Source organism: Pelobates fuscus, chromosome 5, assembly GCF_036172605.1.
Source record: "Pelobates fuscus isolate aPelFus1 chromosome 5, aPelFus1.pri, whole genome shotgun sequence".
NCBI lineage: Eukaryota > Metazoa > Chordata > Amphibia > Anura > Pelobatidae > Pelobates > Pelobates fuscus.
This window is the reverse complement of record NC_086321.1, coordinates 56180501-56205021: the sequence shown is the minus strand read 5'-3', so window position 1 is coordinate 56205021 and position 24521 is coordinate 56180501. Positions and strand designations below refer to the sequence as shown.

General features: G+C 40.9%; 1 protein-coding gene across 2 annotated transcripts in view; it reads right to left on the bottom strand.

The window, feature by feature from the left end:
• The window catches only part of SMAD2 (SMAD family member 2), a 67623-nt gene extending 43551 nt beyond the window's left edge, over positions 1-24072 (bottom strand). For both annotated transcript variants that reach the window (XM_063453864.1, XM_063453865.1), the window contains exons 1-2: positions 23695-24072; positions 6066-6341 (exon numbers count right to left, since the gene is read on the bottom strand). In XM_063453864.1, the coding sequence (XP_063309934.1) occupies positions 6066-6301 (236 nt within the window). In that variant the 5' untranslated portion in view covers positions 6302-6341; positions 23695-24072. The remainder of the gene's footprint in view (positions 1-6065; positions 6342-23694) is intronic.
• Between the last annotated feature and the right edge of the window lie 449 nt (positions 24073-24521).

Sequence of the window (24521 nt, the reverse complement as noted above, 5' to 3'; positions counted from 1 at the left end):
AGTAATGTTATGGGGTTTGGGTCACATGACATCAACAGCAGCCATTCCTGGCTTCAGGAACCACCAAGCACCAACAGCTATCCAGATGACTAACAGAGACCTGTGTAGGGGAGGACACATGTAACAAATTCTAATGCGAGTTCACAAGTGGCCAGAGTGGATTGGTGTGGTGAAGAGAAATGTTCTGGAAATGAATACTGGCATGCAGACCAAGAATAGGGAATTGACATAGAGGGTACTGACATGATGTGTGTGGGATGTGTACAGAGAGGAAATAATGACACAGAACGATTGGAAAATGGGAGAGCTAAAATGGTGTGAAATCTTAAAGGGACACTATAGGCATCAAAACAACTTTAGCTTAATGAAGCAGTTTAAGAGAATAGAACATGCTCATGCAATCTCACTGCTCAATTATTTGCCATTAAGGAGTTGTATCACTTGTTTTTCACCTCTCCTGGCTCTGACTCACAAAGCCTGCATGAAAAAAAAGTTCTGCTTTCAATCAGATAGTAACTTACTTTAGAAGTTTTTATCTCTTGCTCTGTAAATTGGACTTTAGCCCCTTAAGGACCAAACTTCTGGAATAAAAGGGAATCAGGACATGTCACACATGTCATGTGTCCTTAAGGGGTTAATCACACGTAGAAAGCTCTAGGTCCTCAAGTACTTCTAACAGTCCAGAATTTAGGGATTACCCAGTTGTGTCCAAGGTGTTTTTAGGAAAAAATAAATAAACCTTTAGACACAACTGGGTAATAGCTAAATCCTGGACTGGTAGGGGGTACTTGAGGACTGGATTGGGAACCACTGCTCTAGATTATTAGTGCAGGAGAGAATATACTCTAATGTAAATAGACCATGCAATAAAGGATGTATAAACATTACATGTCTCTTTACAGGAATTGTTTAGGAAGGCTGTGCAAATGCAGTGAGGTGTGACTAGAGCTACATAAACAAAGTGCTTTAACTCATACAAGAGAAAATTGAGGGGTATAATCTATACACCAAAACTGCTTCAATAAGCTAAAGTTGTTTTGGTGTGCCTATAGTGCTCCTTTAAAAGGTAGAATTGGAACAGAATATAGAAAGTAGAAGATAATGTTCATTTACTGTCCACTCCTCACTTCAAATGATATAATGGAGATGAAAGTTACATCTTGGCCCACTCTCTTAAAAAGTAGACATGTGCAATTTGTTTCGTTCCGAATGTATATTCGGACGAATTTCACACAATTTGGACATTTGGATGCTTACGAATGTTAGAATTGCCGAATCGAATAAGTTCCGAATTGACAAAGATCCGAAGTGCTTCGGATTTCTGAAAAGTGTAAAAACAAGTGGTTCAGGTCCGAATGCCGAAGCAGACAAATTTTTTTTACTTACCCGAATTTCCAAACCGAACTGAATTTTTGGCCCGTGCACATCCCCATTAAAAAGACTGTGCACTCAGGCTCATTAATGCATGAAACCCATGGCAAACCACTAAATGTGATGTGATTTAAACAGTAGAACAGTTGTACTTCAACTGGCTCATCAACACTGAATAAAAGCATAGAAAGATCTGAGTGCAGAATTGTCTCATTTATTGTAAAATCTCCCCCTTCAGATACTATTGTAAAGCTCTACAGCAAGCATGTCATACTTGCGGCCCTTCTGCCCTGGGCCTGTTTCCTGTCTGAAATTGGTCTTCCCTCCCACGGCCACAAAAGCGCAGAGTGGCTGTCTGTCTGCAAAGCAGGCCAGTCACTCTCCCTTCAATCCTGCTCGCGGTGCCAGAGGAGCATCTGGCTTGCTTGAGCAGAGAAGTGCAGAGCTGGAACTGGAGGATGGGCGGCTCATCTTAAGGTAGGGGAAGAGGGGCTGCAGAGACATTCCTGTGTAGTGTTAAAAAGGGGAGGGAGAACAGTATTAATTTGGGGGAGGGAGCGGGCCAGTGTATTAATTTGAGGGGGCGGGGCTGTATTTGAGGAGGGAGGGTGCCATTGTATTAATTTAAGGGAGGGGCAGTGTATTAAATTGGGGGAAGGAAAGGGCAGTTATTAAATTAGGGGAGGTAGGGGGGCAGTGTATTTAATTAAGAGTGGTAGAAGTGAGTGTCTTGATCTAAAATTAAAACCAGTACATTTGTATTAGATTAAGTGGAGGGGGGAGTGTATTAGAGTGGAGGGAGGGGGGGCAGTGTTTAAGATAAAGGGTTAGTTATTTGATTGGATGGAGGGGGAAGTGTATTGGATTTGTGGGCAATGTATTAGAATGGGGCTGTATATTAGATTGGGACTGCATGGCGACGCTGATTGGTCAACCAGCTTTTTGCCACACATGCACAATAGCCTTGGCTGAGAAAATTAAGTTTGATGACCAAATCAAAGAACACACTCAGTTTTTCAAAATCAACAAGATAACGTGTTATTTACAGCTGTGCAACAGCATACATTCACCATTTCAGTCCCATTACCAAACTTTTCTTAATAAGTCAAGGTAGTTGGACTGAAACTTTTATTGATAGGCAAATGCACGTCTCATTAAAATAAATTTGCTCTTTTGTTTACTTTAAAGCCCTACGAGCGTCCAGTGTCAGTTAGGCAACTTTTTTATACTTTACTTTTCAAAATAAACCTACATTTCTATGAAAACTAAAGGGTTTTTTTTTTTGCGGCCCACATGAATGTAAACCTTGTTTATTTGGCCTGTGTTAGCCTTTGAGTTTGACATAGAAACATAGAATGTGACGACAGATAAGAACCATTCGTCCCATCTAGTCTGCCCAATTTTCTAAAACTTTCATTAGTCTCTTATATCTAAGATAGCCTTATGCCTATCCCACGCATGCTTAAAATCCTTCACTGTATTAACCTCTACCACTTCAGCTGGATCCATGTATCCACTAGCCTCTCAGTAAAGTAATACTTCCTGAAATTATTTTTAAACCTTTGTCTTCTAATTTAAGACTATGTACTCTTGTTGTGGTAGTTTTTCTAGTCTCCTCCTTTACTGTGTTGATTTCCTTTATGTATTTAAATGTTTCTATCATATCCCCCCTGTCTCGTCTTTCCTCCAAGCTATACATGCCAAGTTCCTTTAACCTTTCCTGGTAAGTTTTATCCTGCAATCCATGAACCATGGTATTTAGTAGCCCTTCTATGAACTCTCTCTAAAGTATCAATATCCTTCTGGAAATAGTCTCCAGTACTACGTACAGTACTCCAAGTAAGGAGTACTAGAAGGACACGTGTTCTGTACAATGGCATGACCACTTCCCTCTTTCTACTGCTAATACCTCTCCCTATACAGCCAAGCTTTCTGCTAGCATTTCCTGTTGCTCTATTACATTATCTGCCTAAGTCATCAGAAATAATCACCCCTAAATCCCTTTCCTCAGATGTTGAGGTTAGGACTATCAAATATTCTGTACTCTGCCATTATAAGAAAGTATTTAACCAGGAAAGGTACATTCAGATTGCTCTGGTTTCAGGATGTTACTATTACCCAATTTAATGGTACTCATTTTATCTACCTCAGAAGAATGAAGGCCTGAGTCAACCCTGCCTGGATTTGAACCTGCAACCCACAAGGGTTGAACGGATTGTTCTGATGATGCATTTGCCCACTGAGCTAATTTATTTGCGCTACAGAATATGCTGGTGCTATATAAATAATAATAATAATAATAATAATAATAATAATAATACATTGAAAGTGACTGAGCCTCATTTACTAATGCTACACAAGGAATATAGGATTTCATTGTTTTGTTATTACTTGGATGTTGAGTAAGAGCTTGGGCATTGTTGTTCCTCAGCTCTTACTCAACATATAAGTAATAACAAAAAAGAAGAAACAAAAAGGGGGTTGGGGAGGGGAATCCTCTGACACAGCGGACAAGCTTTATATCAATATTTATTTAAAAGAAACAATACAGTCTGTACAGTTTTGCCAACAAGTATTTGTTCAACATGAAATTATCTGCAGGCTGCTACAACACCAATACTACCACTCATCTTAATGTTTGTATATTATGGTAATATAAACAGGCCCTGCCATTCAAAAAGAAATTAACAGATGGTTAAAAATAAGAATGTTAGGATTTTTAAAATAAAAACTAACCAAATTAATGGAACACTCCAAGCGTGCCGTAGAGACTATGGTGCCAGGAGCTTCCTGGCAACCCCCATTGTAATGAGTTAACAGTTTGACTTCTAACCTGGGGTTCACTGAAGCCGACCCCTGCCTCAACTACCTCAGCCAGAGAACGGGAACATCCTGCTTAGGAGCTTCTGTTAGCTCAGATTGAAAACTTCTGATTCTCTGGCTGAAGTTGTGGAGACAGGGTGCAACGCCTGTCAGACCCCAAGTAAGCAGTCAAACCATTTTAAAAATATTTGGCAACTTACAATGTGGGAGCCAAAGCCTTCCAGGCACCATAACCATTATAACATGCTGTAGAGGTTGTGGTGCTTGGAGCATTCCATTTAAACATCATTGTCATGCAAATGTGTAGTTTACATACAATTATGCAGTGCTAGACCTTCTGAATACTTCCTACCAGGTACCAAACATTATTTTCCTAATATGTCAGGTGCTGGATGCCAATTTTATTCTAGTTAAAACAAATTAAGGGAAAAGGACAGTTTAAAATCGGGTTGGCAGTCAAAGTCAATTTGTAATTTGGGAATTACTATATTAGTAAAAACCTAATTACTACAATGGTACTTTTCCCATCTGTAAAAGAATTATCAGCTCCTTTCTGAAACTCCCAGCACTTTGCTTTAATCTTGTATTTGGAAAAAATGAACAAAATTATCGTAAAAAAAAAAAAAGCTCTAACCTCGCAAAGTTTAAAAGAATGAACATCAGCAGGTAAAACACAATCCACAGTTTTAAATAGAACGTAATGCTGTCATTTGTCACACATCTGATGTGTTTGGTCAATGTGCACACACACAACGCAGCCAATAGCTGTGTCTCATTTATTCACTTGAGTAGTTTTGTATTTCATTAAGAAATGAGATGCCACTCAAGGATACACTAAACATGCAGCATTCCATGGATTCATATAAGAAATTAGTGAGCAGCTGATGGCAACACAAAATACATTCTCACTAGGTATAAAGTAGAAGCCTATGAGAGGCCAGGGAATAAATTGGTGGGGAGAACACGTGATTTTTTTGATTTTTTTTGTAATAGGGTTATTATTGCTGTAGCAAAACAGTTTTCTTTTTGTTTTTTTAAGAGTAAATCCATCCCAGTGTCCTTTTAAGATACATTACAAGATAGTACATTTTTTATGTACTATCAATGTTTGACAATGATTTCAAGTCAAACTGGAGTGTAAGTGAATGGAAAAGCAAAATCTATTCAAAGCTTTTTTAACCTGTCAGTGAAATACAAACATTTTTATATAAAAAATAAATCATATATAATAAAGCCATCACTGACCATATGACATAACAGAATGATAAAGTTCAGTAATCAACAGGTCAACTGTATTGGTTTCTATAGTGACAGCTTCACTTTTGTCAATTTGTCCCACAATTTTTTAACCCCCTCTGCCATCACACACATCAAATCCAAACAGCCACATCTAGAGTCCAAATGGTTTTTAATAAGAACAAGTTTGATAGTGTAACTGAAGTGATGACCAAGGAAATACTAAGATTGAAGTTAATAACAATAAAGTCAGCTTTTCTTGAGTGTCTTGATCTAAAAATAAAACCAGTACATTTGTATTAAAACGGATTTCACATACAAAAATGAATGCTACAAAGAGCGATATGCTGGTCATAGCTTCAAATGTTTATCCTGGTTAGCATTTGCAACGCCTTGTTTGACATCATGTTGCTCACTAGTGGAAACAAATAACTGAGGGGTTTTATTAACAAAGCAGTTACTTAACCAACTAGAAATATTCAGAACAATATATAAAGATCAAACACTATTTTGAAGGTGTGAATTTTGCAATATTTAATTTTTTACAATTCACTGTTTAGTGAATAAACCCCCAAAGTCTGAATTGCCCTTGGAACAAACGCCATTGATAACACACAGAATACTTTAATGTGTACCTTGGGATTGTTACGCATTTTGTGTTGCAGCTCTGCGTAGTGATTGCTTTCTCAAGCTCATCCAATTGCCCTGTTTTCTTCAACTTTTTCACCAAACTTTTCACTGCCTTTTCACACCACTTTTCTTCCTGACCATTCTGCTCACCACCACCTGCGCCACTGGTACCACTGGCGGACTTTTTCCATCCTAAAAGGCGCTTCACGACAGGTGGAGTGAACGGTAAGATAGAGGACATGCTTGCTGTGCTTGGAAAAGGAATTCAATCCACTTCTTACCTAATGGGGGAGGGGGCGGGGAGGAGAAAGGTATGCGGATTAGCATTTAGAAACAGGAATACAGAGCAGTTACAAAACATAATCACAAATAAATGAATAGGAATTTTAAAAAGACATAAGTAGGGACACGCAACGAAAAAAATAAATAAGAAAGTTGATCTGTTAAAAGCCGTCCAACATAGCTATGACTTGTTATTTTATTCCCATTATATAATAAAAAAGTTCTCTATTAGCTATATCTCTAAAGAAAACAAAAACAGTCAATGAAAATATACACAATAGACATGTAAGAAGCCACCTTACAAATACAGTTATTTCAAGTTTAACACAAACTTTCAGAACACAATTTTAACGTGGGTCCTTATGCCAAAGTGGACTGATCCAAAGCAAAGCAACTAAGCAAACTGACAAAAAAAAAACCTCCAAAAGTGGTCCACACTGAAACGAAGTGGCCATGAAAAAGTCTTAAATAAAACATGAGAAAAGGAAGCAGATTTGCATATAGAGAACAAAATGTTTACTATTTACAATACCAAGCAAGATAAGATAGTATGATTCAAGAAGTGTGTGAACACTGATTTTATACATTATATATTACACCTTCATATGCCATTAAAGAATAGTTACATAGAAACCAATAATCTTCTTATAAGCATTGAGGGATTGCCCCCATCATGACTGCTTCCCCGCAATGTTTCATAAAAGCACCAAAACCACTGCAGGTTACCAATGTGGTTTTTGTGCAAATACCCTTGCAGTAACACTCAGATACAGCACCATTTACATTTTTTGTAAGACCAAACTTAAGTGGCTGTCTAGTAAACATTCAGTAGACTCGCTTTGGCTTGACTCAAATAATTATATCTTGTCATGTCCACTAGCATGCACCGCAGAACACAGCTTTAGGACGCTGCAGGTAGCTTGCTGTGTGTATGCATGTATTATCCTAACGTAACCATTAAGAGCTGCAGATATGTTGTGGGAGGTACATCGTTGCCAGGCAGGCGGGCAAGCACAAACAGCAGGTCGAGCTGACACCAAGCTAGTCACTTGGGAATATTCACAAATTATGTAGCATTCAATGCATAGTGTTGAGAAGCATTTTTGAGTGGTGGGTCACAGTGATTGCAAATTCATGGACTGTATATCTGCAATGCTGTAATAAAAAGATCTTTCAAAACTTTTTTGCATTAACACCAATGCATCAATGATTACTGGCTGAAAGTGGTGGGTGGGGGTGGCTGACAAGGGGCTTGTAATTTCACACAGTCTGCTTAAAGAAAAAGGTTTAATTTTCAATGAGATAGTAACTTGCTTTAGATGTTTTTATCTCCTGCTCTGTAATTTGACCTATACTCACACACGGGAGGTTCCTGCAAGGTCTATCAAGCTATTAAAAGTGCAGGAAATAATACATTCTAAATTAAAAACAGATTGTGCAATAAAGGGAGTGTAAACATTAGATCTCTCTTTACAGGCGGTATTTAGGAAGGCTGTGTAGGTTACATGCAGGGAGGTGTGACAAGGGCTACATAAACAAAGTGATTTATCTCCTAGATGGCAGAGAAGGTAGACTGCAGGGACATGATCTATATACCAAAACTGCTTCAATAAACTAAGGTTGTTTTGGTAACTATTATGTCCCTTTACCTTTGTTACACCCCCTTTTCCGACAACTGGTCTTGTCACTTCCTTTTGCTTAGTTAAGTGGAGCTAAACTCAAGAGGCAGCAGTTGCCCAGATCACCTACCTTGTAAAAACTGCTCATTGAGCTGCATTGGAAAGTCTGTGGTTAGACAGCCACAAAAAGTCTATGGAGGGTTACAAGGGGTTATGTAAAGATTTCAGATGAGATCTGCAACTTTTGAAAGTTGCTTTTAGATCAGTGCTTGCCAAATTTGCTTGGAATCTAGGAGCCAACTAAAAAGGTTAGGAGCAAGGTTTTTCAACGCCAAAAATTCCATTCTTAAAGGGACACTATATTCACCAGAACCACTACAGCTTAATGTATTTGTTCTGAAGTCTATATCCTGTCCCTGCATGCTTTTCAATATAAACACTGACTTTTCCGACAAAAGGCAGTGTTTACATTGCTGCCTGGTGACACCTCAAATGACAGTCACTCAGGTCGCCTCTAGAGGTGCTTCCTGGGTCAGTGCTTCATACTGTGCAGCAACTACGTTAATGTTCCCTATAGAGATGCATTGATTCAATGCATCTCTATGAGGAGAAGTTGATTGTCACAGTGGCATTTTGGCAGAAGTATTGGATTGGCTGTGATGATCAAAATTGATCTCAGCCTAGGAGGTGGGGCCAGCTCCAACAGCACGGCGTGGGGAAAATGGTGAGTAAAATACATTTCCCATGTGATTGGAGTGGGGCAGATCATCTAAACACACACATTGACAGACACAGACAGACACTCATTCATTCATTCATAAATAATTACTTTTTTATTTTAATTCAAATTCACTCAGTATCCCCACCTTTGGATAGGTGGAGAGAATAGAGCTTCCCTTGTGTCCAATGGGGCTGCTGTCATCTCCCTCACGCGCACAGTTTAGTGATGAGGGGCCGTAGTAACGTCATATTCTGGCTCCCAGCATCACTTCAAGGCGCACGAGGGAGCAGAGCAGGGAGATTACAGTCCCCCTCTCTTGCCGCCGCACCAAGTCAGCCGCCAACCTCCCTCCAAGTCAGCCGCCAACCTCCCTCCCATAGCTCTACATGAGTCGGCGTACCGTTACCTCAGTCAGTCGCCCACCTCCCTCCCGTAGCTTTCAATGAGCCGGCAGCCCGCCTCCCTCAGCTCTCCATAAGCCTCCTTTCCTCATTCAGCCGCCTGCCTCTCCTCTCAGGCAACCAGTCACCTCAGGGGCTTAATAGGCTCACAAATCCCAGGCTTTGTTGAGCCCTGTTTTAGATATACCCCCAATTCAAAAATTATTAATCAAATGCATGTTTCATTAGGGGTATATCAACTAAACTGCTTTTTTTCTCATGTACTTAGGCAGTGTTATGTCCCTTGAAGGCCCCTCAACTCCAGGGAGGTTACCCATGCATTTTCCCTTCATTACAGAAAATAACTGGATATGACATCACTGTCTGATGTGTTGGGATATATGTATACAGTTGCAGATCTGTGTTTAACAATTTATTTACTATGCAATGGCTTTAGGTGGAAGTGGTTGTCAATCACTTTTCCCCACAATAACTATTGGATTATGCTCCACAAGTAACTCCAAGCCTCAATAGCAAGCCAGTAACCAACCTCACGCTGATGAGTTGCATTAACGACAAAACAGCTGTCCATGAGTGGTTATCTGGCTTTGCAGCTCCTCTTGAGTGGTGTTTCAAGGCTGTTGTATACAGCAGACATTAGTCCAAGAAATCCATGAATAAAGTAGAAACAAATGGGCAAAAAGGTGGTTCTATGTTTAACTAATTTCCATATGCCCACCCAGAATCCATTGCAGTAGTAACAGCACTGCAAATGTGACATTTCAGTCGGGAAAGAAAGTCTTATGGCTTGACTGGTGTGCAGACCAGTGTTTAACATTGTATTTATATAGAAATAACTTCGTACCAAAACAGGCAGAGTCTGACATTATATGGCCTAGGAAACAAAAAAAATCTCCAAAGAGAAGAGCTTATATATGTATAAAATAAGCACTTGACTATTCTTCACTGTAAGTACATTTCCAGAAGCATTTTGTTCAGGCACAGATTCAACTATTCAAACCATTCACCATGCACCAAAGATATGCGCTCACTCTGGTTTTTCTATTAAACCACTACACTGAAATATGGAATACAATAGATTATTGTGGTGCAGGTCTGTTCACATGTGGCAACTAGAAAAAGAAAATATGTATTCTCATTTAACAGCTGACTGCCTGAAATGCAATTTATTTATATATTGTTTTGTGCTGCTTGACTGCAGTCTGGAAGAACTGTAGAAACCCTCTTTTTTATTTTTCAAATCTATAGTTTGCCGGCAGATAGAACTGAACGGTCTGTCCACATACATGAGAGCCAGGCACAGGAGACATGAGATGTATATAAAAAATAAAAAATACAGACTTTCCACATGTGCCTGCAAGCCTGTGGAAACGGTCTCAAAACACAATTCAACTGGAAGGAATTCCCAAGATGCACACAGAGGAGAAGCAAAAGAAAATCCCACAGTATATTAAGCAACATGTTTACATATATTTGCGCGTACAAATGACTACATATTTAAACCCCAAACAACAAAATCAGCCTTTCCTGTGCAGGAAAAGGTTGGTGCACTTTGGATTGCCATTTAAACCACTATGCTATTTTGCATGCACAAAGGAAATGTTATAAAGCATTAGAAAAAAAATGTACATAGTAAAAATCATTTGTTTTTTGTTATACCACCTTTCTCAACCACAAGCCACATAAACCACCTAAACAATTATTCCTCTGTTAAAGTATTGAAAATACATAGGTAGGGGGGCGGAGCCTGACCGGGGAGCTGAACGTACATGAAGTCAGTGAGCTCCCGATCCCACACTCTAATATAGACAGAAAACAAAGGGTACCCGCCTAATATTGAACCCCAATTTACCTCACCCTGTGCCACGGGGGATGAGGAACCGGGGGACACCTTACACGCCTGGATCACTTGCAGGGAACCCGGAGAAGAGGATCGGGGCCTACATCACACTGAACAGGGAGAGGCGGCCGCTCTCCCTGTACTCTAAAGCATGCAGCACCCGCAGTATCGGGCTGCCCTCCCCCCCCCTGGGACCGGTGGGGGTTATCCCGGTCCCACTCAACAAATCCTGTACACTCATGCAGCCTACAAAAGTAGGCGACAGCCGAAACTACGGACCTAACCAGCAGGCCACAAGCGACTTTAAAATGGCGGATGCTCAACCCAACGAAGGCCATGCGCTGCCAAAATGTCAGCTTAGCCCAGATGAATCATTATCCTCACGCCTGCAACTGCTGCTGGAGAACTTCTGGGCGAGAGTGGAAGCTCGACACCTTGCCGCACAGACTCGGGCACAGGCGAACCTGGATGCCAAGCTGACACGTGTGGGCGACAGGCGGACCCCCGGGTACTTATGTGACAAAGCTGACGACCGCTCAACATCTGATCCCATCCGGGCTGAAGGCCCTAAAGGGTGAAACCCCAATGTATCCCCCACAGAGGCGGAGGCTTATACGCCGCAGGCGGCGGAACGCCATCACGATCTCCAGACCTACCCCAACGGGAAAGGGCCCGGCCTTTAAAAGACCCCGAGCCCGTGGAGTAACGATACTGGCCTTCACACAGACCCGGAGCAGGGTGGTGAGCCCAGCTTCTTCTCGGCTACTCGACACCATCTGGACCTACCTGACACAGCCGCTACAGCTCACACTCAGGGGTCTAACAAGACGCTATCGACCTAAACTGGCAGGACCCCAGGGTCTACCCACTCTCCTCACGGAAACGATGCCGCAGCAGATCCCCAGAGACAGCAGTGAATGGGGCCTCCGACTACAGGGGGTGCATCACCTGCCCCTGAAGGGAATAGGCTGAGAGGGACTATCACGGCACAATGGCACGGCATAACCCGGCAAGATGACCTGTTGCAATAGCTCAATCTGTTTAACTGTCTCATTATATGTATGTTTTAACAGTCGCCCAATGGGCCTCAAAGATGGGTTTGCATCTCTTAATATGGCTACCTCCTCTGCTCCCATTCCCAAACCTTTAACGCATCAAACAGGTCTTATGACCAAAATAAACGAGTGGAGCAAGTATTATGCCTGCCTATTAAGGGTTAGCCTGTTCAGCCAGTTGATATCTAAAATTTTGCTTATTAATCTTGCTTCCATGTTTGCATGTACCTAGCGAGGTCTTTAACGTTAATTGCATGGTGCCTGCATTTAGTTTAACCTTTGTGACATCTAATCCTTAGTGTTAACTGTTAATAACATGTCATCGCCATTATTATCGTAAAGGCTGTCTTTTCCTAACGACGCAAAGCTACATATAACTTAGATCTATACACGTCTTAACCTAGCATGTAAAAATTTCATTCAATGATGTTGACGGTCATATTATCTACCCATACACCACAGAATAGCCGGCCATAACACTCTAGCATGCAGCCATTTGGACTTTATGCTCCCTAACATGTATTTAAGCTTGATGACTACGACTTCTATTACTGTTCACCTGTTTTAGCAACTTATTGTTTTCCAGCGTGTTTATATAATATAAAATGAGGCTGTTACTTCTAAGAGATTTTGTAATTTGTCATGATGTTTCTCACCTGTATGACCCCTGCAAATCTCCCTCTCTTCATTCTGTACCACCATAACCACTTGCCTCAATAAAATAAAGATTGACAAAAAAAGAAAATACATAGGTACACAAAAATATATAACGAAAACGAATGCTGTAAGACATCTTACAACCTTCTACAAAATTTTGCTCTTTTTTAAAGTTAAAAACATTCCTTGTTCACACTAGCAAGCATGCCAATAAAAATCACAACTAAATTTTTCTATATATACATACACACATATATATTCGTTTTTTTTGGGGGGGGGGGGTTGGTTCTTTTTTTAGGAGATGTTCGCTTGGTGGAATACAGTATTGCATTAGTCATTTTTATACTGTAATATATTCAATACGCATTCATAGCATCAAGAGCTTGGCAAATCCCATTGCACAGCGCTACAGAATCTGATGGCGCTATTTAAATAATAACTTTGGAATCTGTGCATGTTATTTGACTATTACAAGTTCCATTTGTTTCAAATTCTAGGAAACTAAGCATCATAACCACTACAGCTCATTGTAATAGCATTGCAGTGGTTATGCAACATCCTTCTAAGAACATCATTGCCGCATTAAGCAGGCATGACTTTATGCACCAAGAAAGTCCTAATCTTCTAATACTCTACTGTAAACTCGTTTGAGCAGGGTCCTCTATTGTTCCCGTTACATTTTGTTATGGTCTCATTTAGTAAATTCCACGTTTACTGTAAAGCGCAGCGGAATAAGCTGGCGCTATATAAATACTACTAATACTACTAATAATAATAATAATAATAATAATAATAATAATAATAACAACAACTTGTTTTACCACTTGGGGAAAATGAGAAAAAAAAATCCTTTTGTTCTTGTTTACAAATCTGAAAAACAAGTTTAATAAATAAAAAAATAAAGTACAAATCTAAGATATAAGGAAACATAAAAAGTTTAAAAACAAAACAAAAAAAAAAAACACGTCGACACCAACGGGAAAAAAAGGCAATCAAAGACTCAGCACTATAACCACTTCAATGCATACATTACTACCCATATCGCTTAATGTAAAAAATAAAAATGTAAAATCCAGGGGGTGTTTTATTTACTTGTGTGTATTGCTTTATGCATGAGTGCTGCAGCTACTTTGTGGGGTTGTATTTGTGCATATGTGGGCTGTGTTCTAACACTTATGTGTGTTAGCAGTTTACAGTATTGTGGTATATGTGGTAACCCCTCCAATACACACTACCAGGGCACACAGTTACCCATTACCACACACTGGTAGACAGACAATTCTAAACACACACACATTCACTCTACTACAAATTGCAATAAACACACTAACAACCACTACCACACATTGGAAGTGCTGTTATTTTTAGCCATCCTTTGTGCCTACCATTTAACAGTATGAGGGGTAATGTAAGGACCCCTGGGGTAATGTGAGGACCAGGCAAACCAGGCACATGGCAAGTAGGTGCTTCAGCAAGCAGTGTGGTTTCTTCTTCACAAGCACTGGGAGGAAGTGATCTGAGATAACTACCTCCAAGAGTTGCCATGAGTTACCAGTAATTGCAGGCTGCAAACAGGCACTAGCAGGTAAACGATTAAGTCCTACTGGGACCTCTGTCAGGCCAGTTTAGGGTGATATCGTCCAATCTTCCCAGACTCTGCATGGCAGGCAAAGGCCCTTCAAGTGCCATAAGTTGCCGACCCCTGCTACATATGTATACTCCAATCAGAAGCATCTTATTCTGGTCTAAGGTGACTAATATCATATAACCCCCATGTCCACCAGATGGTTATGGGATAACCAGTTTATCCCCAAACAGCAGGTCCAAACATCACGCAGAATGTTTGGAAATGTTCTTTAAACATAGTAGCCTTACTGGAAGAGAGACTTTTCTATTCAACCCTAATGGGCTATCTTATAATGGCAGCACTAAAGCCTAATCTCAGAAAAGAGAGTAGGCAGATGGAGCTCTAAGCATCATGCACTTTGCAATATTCCAAAGTGCTTGTGGAGCTCAGAAAGACCCTGTGGTCTGTAAGGGGTTAAGTCTATACACAGACAATGTAAAGCAGACGTCAGACTATTGCAGTTGTACATCATCTGAAGTTCTGCGATTAGGTTACCTGTGACAAAGTAATACGTTATCTTAAAGGAACACAAACATGGATTCCAAACATTATAGTTTTAATTTATCTATAGTAAGATCTCCCTGCCGTGTGAAGGCTTGAATGGTGATAAACACTTACATTTCAACCCTCGCTGCGATGGTCTCTGCTAGCATGCCTCCATGGCTTAGATCATCAACTAGGAAAGAACTGGGAGACTAGGGTGCATTTGCAGCAAAAGGCTGCTATGCGCCAATCAAAGGGTCCATCTGATTGAAATAGTTTCACAGTGCAATTTCTGCAGAAACACTTCTAGGGGCTATCAGAATAACATGTACTAGAGCAGGGGTAGCCAATCTTTGGCACTCCAAATGTTACAGACTGCATCTCCAATGATGCTCTGACAGCCATAATGCTGGCAAAGCATCATGGGAAAAACATAGTGCACAACATCTGGAGTACTGAAGGTTGCCTACCCCTGAGGTATTTAAACGTTTCAATTTAAACATTGCTGTTCCTGCAGAATGCCAATGTTTTTTTACTTGCAGGGTTAAAACAGGGCAAGGCACCAAGACCACTGGGTGCCTATAGTGTGTTCCTTTCCAGAAAAAAATAAAAAAAATGTTTTGTTTTTTTTTATTACTGGCATTTCTAAAGCACCAACCAATTCCATAGCGCTGTACAATTAGGGGAGAATATACAATATACACAGACCTATACAAAAGGTGGAGAGGAACCTGTCTAGCTATTGAAGCTCTTTTTAAACAAAGTGCTTAGCTAGATAGCCCGTGAGCTTACAATCTAAAGCGTATAATGGGAATTTGAGACAAGAGATAGCAGAGGGGAAATTTGGAAGTGATGGCTAAAAGTTAACAGAGAGCTGCAGCTATTTGTAAAATATATAAGGAATGAGGCGGTAATTGTGTGAGACTCTCAAACAGCATACAAAAATGCTTTTTTGTATGCTAGAATCACTTTTTCACATTTAAAGCAGCAGCTATACTTTGAAATAGAACAGGTATGGGTATACAGGGTGGGGAAAAAAATTCAGAGTCGTGTTTGAAGAGTCACTAGCTTTTTTTATTTTTTATTAATGAATAAATTTTAATGATTATATACACTGAATTCTCAACGTATAGAGATTTGTACCCCAGACATAACAGTAATTGACAAAGCCATTTAAATAAAAATGAGCTTCGTCAGACACGATCAGTTGATGTATTAAATTCATTGTTTTCTCTGGCTAATTCACTGTTCCTTCACGAAATTACCCAAGATGAATCTCCCAAGACTCAGTTACATGTACCTACAACAACAAAAATAATAAAAACTACGGTAACTACTAACAAGTCATTTACCCGTCAAATCCTACAATAATTTTTGTCCCACCCTGTGATTTTTTTACTACAGTTTACTGGAATGGGATATATTAATGCAAATGAGTTGATTCCCTCAAGTCCACTTACAAGGCTTTCTTTGCCACAATGCAGAAAAACATTTTTTGTTTTTAAAACAGCTTTCTTTTAAACATGTCTTCTTGGAGATAAAACCCTTGTCTACAGACTCCTGTTTTATCTGAAAAAACTAATAGACTCAACTGAGGCAGCAAGATAAAATCAGGCAGCACATAATTGTGATGCTTTCATGTATTAAAGACAGATATATTCTTGGGAGACAAAATAAGATTTTACACTTACTAAATCTATTAACAGATTGACTATAGCAAAAACCACTTTATGCTATTTAAAATATCTTTCATTTTGTAAACATGTACATGGATTTGTTCCAGTAAGCACGTTGTCCCCTTTATGACAAGGGTTGGTTTAGTAACTCAAGTACAAGATACATTTTGTTTTGTGCGGTCTTCGTTCATTTGTACATTACTTCGTACTAATATAGTGTAAAAAAGTGTATTATACATTAGTTTTTAAAATACGTGGCTTTCTTTTTATACAAACCAGATATATAACTACTCATTTAGGATGCTAAAAATGAAGGGGGGGGGGGGGGGGGAGAGAAGCACACTAATGTTGCCTTATAATAAGACATATATTGAGGAACTAAAAAAAATATGTGAAAACAGATTCATTCATTTGTTCTATTTTTTATTTTATATTTTTCTAGAAAATTTCAATGTCCTACTATATTCACACTTACAGGTCATATACATAAAGGAAGGCAGTAATTACTCATATCTGTGTTCTGCTAGATCCCTCCCGCATGGACTCCAAATACAAAAGTTGTTTGTTTTTTTTAACCTTTGCTCATTTTGGTGAAATTACAGGGACAAATTTGGGACCTACAACTTTAGCATTTAAATATGGAACATGTCTCATATTTGGCCACCATATTACATTTGTATTGTATGTAAACACGGATTACATGCTAGTCCCCTGAAAAAGGATTTATGGCGAAACGTTCGGAGTAGGTTATTCTGCATATGTCCCAGCTTTCAGATAGTCAGTTGGTAGATTTATGCTCCATTTAACTGAATTACCTAAAGTGGCTGTCACCTCAAGCTTACCTTTCTCCTATTGTTCCTCTTCCAGAATTTGTTCTTATTTTCTATATTTCTGATCTATTTGATTAAGTTTGAGGTGACAGACACTTTAATTAGCCATCTCTGTCACTTTTGCATATTATGTGGTTTTAGAGAATTGTTAAAGTTTCGTTTAATTTTGTGTGTATTCTTTATACACAGACTTACCCCTAAACCCCTCTCTTACAACAACTTCAAGTATAGATTAGGTACGTAAGCTCGTCTGAGCAGGGCCCTCAACACCCTCTGTTCCCCTGCGTCTTATTGCAAATACATGTGTTAGTCCACCTAACACTAATGAATTTATTGTTGCTTATAAATAAAAAATAAAACCATTATAAAAGAGGGATGTTGCTGCGGATTCTGGGAAATAGGCACAGTAAACTATACATGCTCCAAGTCACCATGTCACTGACAATTACTGTGAGTGATAAGCAGACTTGGATTTCCTTAATTGTTTTTATATACAATTACATTTAAATAATCTTCCCTCTTACTGGAGGAACACTTACGTCCTTAAAATAAAAATAATAGAAGTTAAAGGTTATGTTTCATGAAGGATGGGTACAATGGGAAGGAAATGGGCAAGACAATAATCTATGCTAATTGCTGAGGGTGAACATGGACGCAGGAGAGCAGACACAAACAATGTCAGCATTTCCCGACATGCAGTCTGTCTAGGAAAGTTTTCACAGGTCAGTAAAGTTCTGATACGGACACCTATGTTCTCGGAGCTATCAGAACCAACATTTGCATTAAGATTGCTGCTTACATGGTGAGATCTCCAAAGAATGATGTCCTGAGACAATCACTTGTTCTCTAGGGATATTTTGGTGATTGTCCAAGCATGTCAATCATTAGCAATATAGCGATACCTACGAATAATCATCAACTCATAAATTGATCAAGAAACACCTTAGTTAGTATCATTCCAGTTTCTGGGGTCTCTAGTGATCTGTGGAAGGCAGTACTAACTATTTCAACAAATAGAACCTACTGAAAACATAGGGACTCATTAGGGGTCCTAATCACAGGTTAAATGGACACTAAAGATACCCAGACCACTTCTTTTCAATGAAGTGGTCTGGGTGCAGTAACTTTACTTTTGAAGACTGCAATATAAAACAAACAGTCTATGCAAAAATGGTTCTTGCAAAGTTGTAGGTATAGGGGAGTGCACAACTAGTCACATGTGTGCATACTCATAGCAAGTTAGAACAGCACGTGCAAGTGACTGATATATGATTTTGAATACGACTATACTATAGGCACAAAGACTATTACATGTCAATGATATTGTCTAATTGATATGTATCCCCATCAGCCCCCATCCCCATTTAAACCATATTACTGAAAACATTGCTATTAGGTAGAACGGCGATTTTTTTTTTTTTATTGTACGGTTTAATTTCTGCAGGCAGCCACTAGAGGCATTTTCTCATTGGCGCCGTATGGCATTTTACCGAACATGTGCAAGAGACTCCCAATGTTCATCTATGGGAAAGTATGACCTCATCCAAGGAAGCATAACAGCAGCGTGGAGGGAGTAACTGCTTTTTTTTTTTCTCCCTATAGGTGGGTGCCCAAACAGCCACCAGGGCACCATAGCATTAGGAATACAAATTAGGAATACAGAAATACAAACATCTGCCTTGAACACTGCAGCGCCACTCCAAACAAGCACCTCGAGGAGGACCCGCCCCCAACCATGGCATACTAAATCAACGCGCTACCTGCAAAGATGCTCCCGTTGTGCTGAACGCTCCTGGAGGAAGTCTCGTACACAATCAGACTTTCTCAATTATAGATTCATATTGTGTTCATACAGTGCAGCCCTTGCCCTTGCCAAACAGTCCTATTTTTCCACTCTCATTAGTTCATGTTCCCGCAACCCCAGGCGTCTCTTTCACACCTTTAATTCTCTTCTTCGCCCTGCTGTGGCCACCCCCAAAACTAACCTTACTGCTGATAACTTTGCATGTTACTTCACTGACAAGATTGAACAGCTAAGGAAAGAATTCTCCCCTCCTTGCCTTTCTGTTTCTCAATCACACATAGATCATGCCTTTCCTACCCTTCAGACATTCTCCCCAGCTACTGACCAAGAGGTGGCTGCTCTTCTTTGCTCCTCTCGCCCCACCACTTGCCCGCTCGATCCTGTCCCATCTCACCTTATTAGATCTCTCTCCACTTGTCTCGTGCCTTCTCTAACACACATCTTCAACTGCTCGCTCTCCTCTGGCATCGTCCCTGCTGACCTTAAACATGCCACTGTAGTACCTATACTAAAAAAACCATCCCTCGACCAATCCACCCCCTCTAACGACCGTCCCATATCCCTGCTCCCTTTTTCCTCAAAGCTTCTGGAAAGACTTGTCTTTACCCGTGTGTCTCATTTCCTCAATTCCAACTCTCTCCTTGACCCTCTTCAATCTGGCTTCCGCCCTCTCCACTCTACAGAGACTGCCCTTATCAAAGTTACTAACGACCTAATCGCAGCTAAATCCAAAGGCCACTACTCCATACTAATTCTTCTTGACCTCTCAGCGGCTTTTGACACCGTTGATCATGCTCTCCTTCTTCAAACTCTTCAATCGCTTGGTCTCTGTGACTCTGTCCTCTCATGGTTTTCCTCTTATCTCTCCCAACGCTCATTCAGTGTCTCCTTTTCTAATGATACCTCCTCCCCTTGCCCTGTCTCAGTTGGAGTTCCCCAAGGCTCCGTCCTTGGTCCCCTTCTATTTTCGCTTTATACTGCCTCTCTTGGCAAACTTATTACCTCTTTTGGATTTCACTACCACCTGTACGCTGATGACACCCAGCTATATCTCTCCTCCCCGGACCTCTCCCCTGCCGTCCTGCAACGTGTCACTACTTGCCTTTCTTCCATCTCTGACTGGATGTCCTCCCGCTTTCTGAAACTCAATCTCTCAAAAACTGAGCTCCTTGTCTTTCCTCCTCCTAATACTGATCCTCCTCCTTCGCTCTCCCTCCAAGTTTGTGGTACCAACATCAGTCCATCCTTGCAAGCGCGCTGTCTTGGCGTCATACTTGACTCTGGTCTCACCTTTGAGCCTCACATCCAGCATGTTGCCAAATCCTGTAGATTCCATCTTAAAAACATAGCCCGCATCCGCCCCTTTCTTGCACCAGATACTACCAAGGAGCTTGTCCATGCTCTAGTAATTTCCCGCATGGATTATTGTAACCCTCTCCTGATTGGTCTCCCCAATAGCCGTACTGCACCCTTACAGTCCGTAATGAATGCTGCTGCTAGATTGATTTTCCTCTCTAGTCGTTTCTCTCACACCTCACCCCTCTGCCAGTCCTTACATTGGCTTCCTGTATGTTATAGGAGTCAATTCAAGGTACTAACTCACACCTATAAAGCACTGAACAACTCTAGCCCCTCTTATATCTCCTCACAGATCCATAGGTATGTCCCTTCTCGGTCTCTCCGTTCTGCCCGTGACCACCTCCTGTCCGTTGTCCGCACTCGTACGGCCAACTCGCGCTTGCAGGACTTCTCGCGGGCGGCTCCCTTCCTATGGAATAGCCTGCCTACCGCCATCAGACTCTCCCCTAGTCTTGCATCTTTTAAGAAGTGCCTTAAAACCCATCTCTTTAGGAAAGCTTATGGCCTCCAAGACTAACCCTTACCTCACATACCTGTCTCTTGCCCTCTCCTAAAGGGCAGCCCACCTTATTTGATTGTAAATTCCTGTCCTAATGTGTTTTACACCCCACCTCCTATAGAATGTAAGCTCGTTTGAGCAGGGTCCTCTTCAACCTATTGTTCCTGTAAGTTTATTTGTAATTGTCCTATTTATAGTTAAATCCCCCTCTCATAATATTGTAAAGCGCTACGGAATCTGTTGGCGCTATATAAATGGCAATAATAAATAAATAAATAAATACAAATTTGTATCCTAACCCTATAGTGCTCCTTCCCATTAACACTAAATGTGGAAAGGACACCTTTTTTTCATAAATTATATCATATATCTCAAATTTAAAATCAATTATTTACACTTTTCAAATATCTATGTGTGCAAATCCCTAGACAAATCAGTTCTGCTAAAACCACAAGTCTCTAAATATTGCCTATAGAGTCTGAACTGTTGAACGTGGTTAAAGAACTACAAGAGATAAAGTGCAACTCTCTTTGCAGAGCCTCAATACTAGACTGTCAATCTATACATCAATTTGCATTGGAGTTTCAATCAAACACATATCTTGAACTACTCATTAGTTTCCATAGTATGTAGTGCCTTGAGATTTCAAGTCTTGCGCTACCAGCCATGCCAAAAGTTTCTCACCACTGCAAGTCTAAAGGGTCCATGGCACCAGGGGTGAATTTCTACACCAATGGTTAATGAGTGGAATGTTGAGCCCTGTAGAGGCTGATTAGTATTGTAATTTTTAAAGCAGTCTGTGCACAGTCTCTGATCTGCTCAGAGATGATTTTCTGTGACTTGTAATTTTGTTATAAACTTTCTACCTGTGAAAGCGATTAGATGAAAGAAAACTCCTTCAAATCTTTGCTTAGGAAGAACAGACGGAAAATAAGTAGAGACATCACAAATGCAGGCACAGTAACCAGCAACATAGGGGAGATAGGACTGGTTATGCAGAATACCCCAATTTGTTTTCTGCAAAAACAATATAACATTAAGCATGCAAAAAGGCAATTAGGGCAAAAACTATACAATGCTATAAAAAAACGTGTTAGTGCATAGAATGTTCCTTTATTAAGGAATGTGTGTTGCCAATGAACGTTTTTCCTGGCTCCTAAATTCTCGGGAATTTTTCAAGTTCTAGTTTAGAAAAGTATACATATATTTGTAAACATTTGTCAACAAAAAAAAAATAGAATACATATAGTGGAATATATAATGCCATAATGTCAGATTTGCAAAACAGAGAGGAACTTCACAATTTACAGTGGGCAGGTTCTATCAATAAGTATTCCAACATCTCTTTGGCAATTAAAAGGTTAAAAAACACAAAATACTTTATTTGCAGTTTTTGTTTCAGAAGGCACTGCAGCGCTCAACCGGAGTTTGCGATGGGAAATTCTTGTGAAATGCCTGTAGAATTTAGAGAATAACCAGACAGAAAATACCCAGTTCTTTGGCAACACCACCCATGAACCTTGCCAGGATTACATGTCAAGTCTTTATGGGAGTTGCAGTTTGATGACAGCTGAAAAGTACTATATTCCATAAAACTGATCTAGACTAAAAATACAAGCTCAAGAATATCGGTCTCATTGATTGAAAGAAAGAGAGAAAAATAATTATAGGCCTGATCTCTTCACCATTTACTGGCAATAAGTTCTCTAACCCAGGGGGGAGGGGATATCCAGGAATGTAAACATTGCTGGGGGAGGGGGGATACAATGGAACAAGTTACAATCAGGCAAGCAATGGGCACAGCTAAACCACCATATACCCACAAAATATAAAGGTTAATACAACATTTTAGAGCAAGGTTTACAAAGACTATTAGTACTGCTCCAAAGAGCTCCAAAGATATACATCTATACTGGTCTCTAACAATGCCAGAGAGGCTCCAAAGTATGTCCATCTGACTGCTGGTTTTCAAAAAAAAAAATGTCTACACCTTATATATAAACAATACTTTAAGAGCAGAAAAAGAGTAAAACTTTCTTACAGATCCTACAATGCTCATCCAGCTCATGGAGACTTGCATATCTCTGGGTATTTTTTTTAACAACATTTACGATCCATTAGTAATAACTGTAGTCTCAGTTTGTATATTTAACTTATTTATGTATTATATTATTATATTGACATCCCTGCTTTGTATTCTTTCAGGTTTAGTAAGGAGACTTTCCATACAGAACTGCATACAATGAATATTATAAAAAGTGTCATGATGCTCAGACATGACACTGTCTTAGAATCAAGAATAATATAGTAGAACAACAGCAGAAGAAGAAATGATTAGCCATAAGTCAGAATCAAAGCAAACAAAATGGAAGCTTACTCTCTGCCCCACAGAGCTCGCAATCTAATAGTGTATGAGAGTGATGTTTTAAGAAAGCCAACTTGTCAGATCATATAATCTATGCTATAGTAATGCACAATTCAACACTGTTCTAAAATGGTATTGTAGGATCAGGGAAATGTAGTCCAATTGTAGTTACAATTGGCCTCAACCAGGAGCTTCTGCCTCATGTTTACAATGGCCCAAAGAGCTTACACTCTAACATGCTACAGCAGGTGCTGGCAGGAAGTAAAACCCCATGTGCTGCGGAACTACAACTCCCATGATGCTCTGCCAGCCGTGGAGTAGTTCTGCAGCAGTTGGGGCTGTGCTAGGCTCGCAGCCTGGCGGGGTATGCCTGTTGGTGGTGACCCCGGCATGCAGTCCTGTGAGGTGATGGTTACCTGGAAGGGGTCTGGGCAGAGGAGGTCCCTCCGTTCTCCGGCCCGGGGTTGACGGGTGAGGGGGGGGGGGCTGGCGGCCTCTTCCTTCACCCCCTGTAGGCCGCGCTGCTGGCGGGATCCTCAGCCCGGTGAGGCCTACACGGCCGGAGGGGGGAGAGACGCAGCAACGACCCCGATTCAAAATGGAGGGGGAGACCCCGCTCACCCGGCGACCAGTGAGGGAGGGGCCCTTCGCGCGCTCTCCGCCCGGTGATTCCGGGGATTTTATTATTATTTTCCTCCGCTGGAAAGATCCTCACACAGACCCCCGCCGCGCGCACAACCGGCCAACCTCAGCCTCGCCACGGCTAGCCGCCCCGCCCCCCAGCAGCAAAACTCGCGGCGCCATTGGCTGAGCGGAAGGCAGCGCGGCACACTATTGGCGCACAGGGCTGCCGATCACGCACAAGGCCCCGCCCACCCCCTTGTCCGCTTTCTACGTCAGGCTTTCTTCTGTCGTGTTAGGAGGAGGAGGAGGAGGAGAGGGGCTTTTCAGAAGCTCCTCCCTGCCGTGGCTTGAGGAGAGGCGGGGCTGTAGCTCGTTGGGTAGGGGGGGGGAGACAATGAGCGTGACGTCACGAGAGAGGCGCTTTCATGTCTACGAACAGTCCCCGCCTTCTCTGACGTTGCAGCCGTGACCCGCGCGCTGTTGGGATAGGATGTGCCTGATTGACAGGGGGGTGAATGAAGAAAGGGAATGAGAGTGCGCATGCGCAGAGCTTGCCCGGCTTGGCGATGTCTGTCAGAGTGCGCATGCACAGAGCTTGCCCGGCTTGGCATTGTCTGGC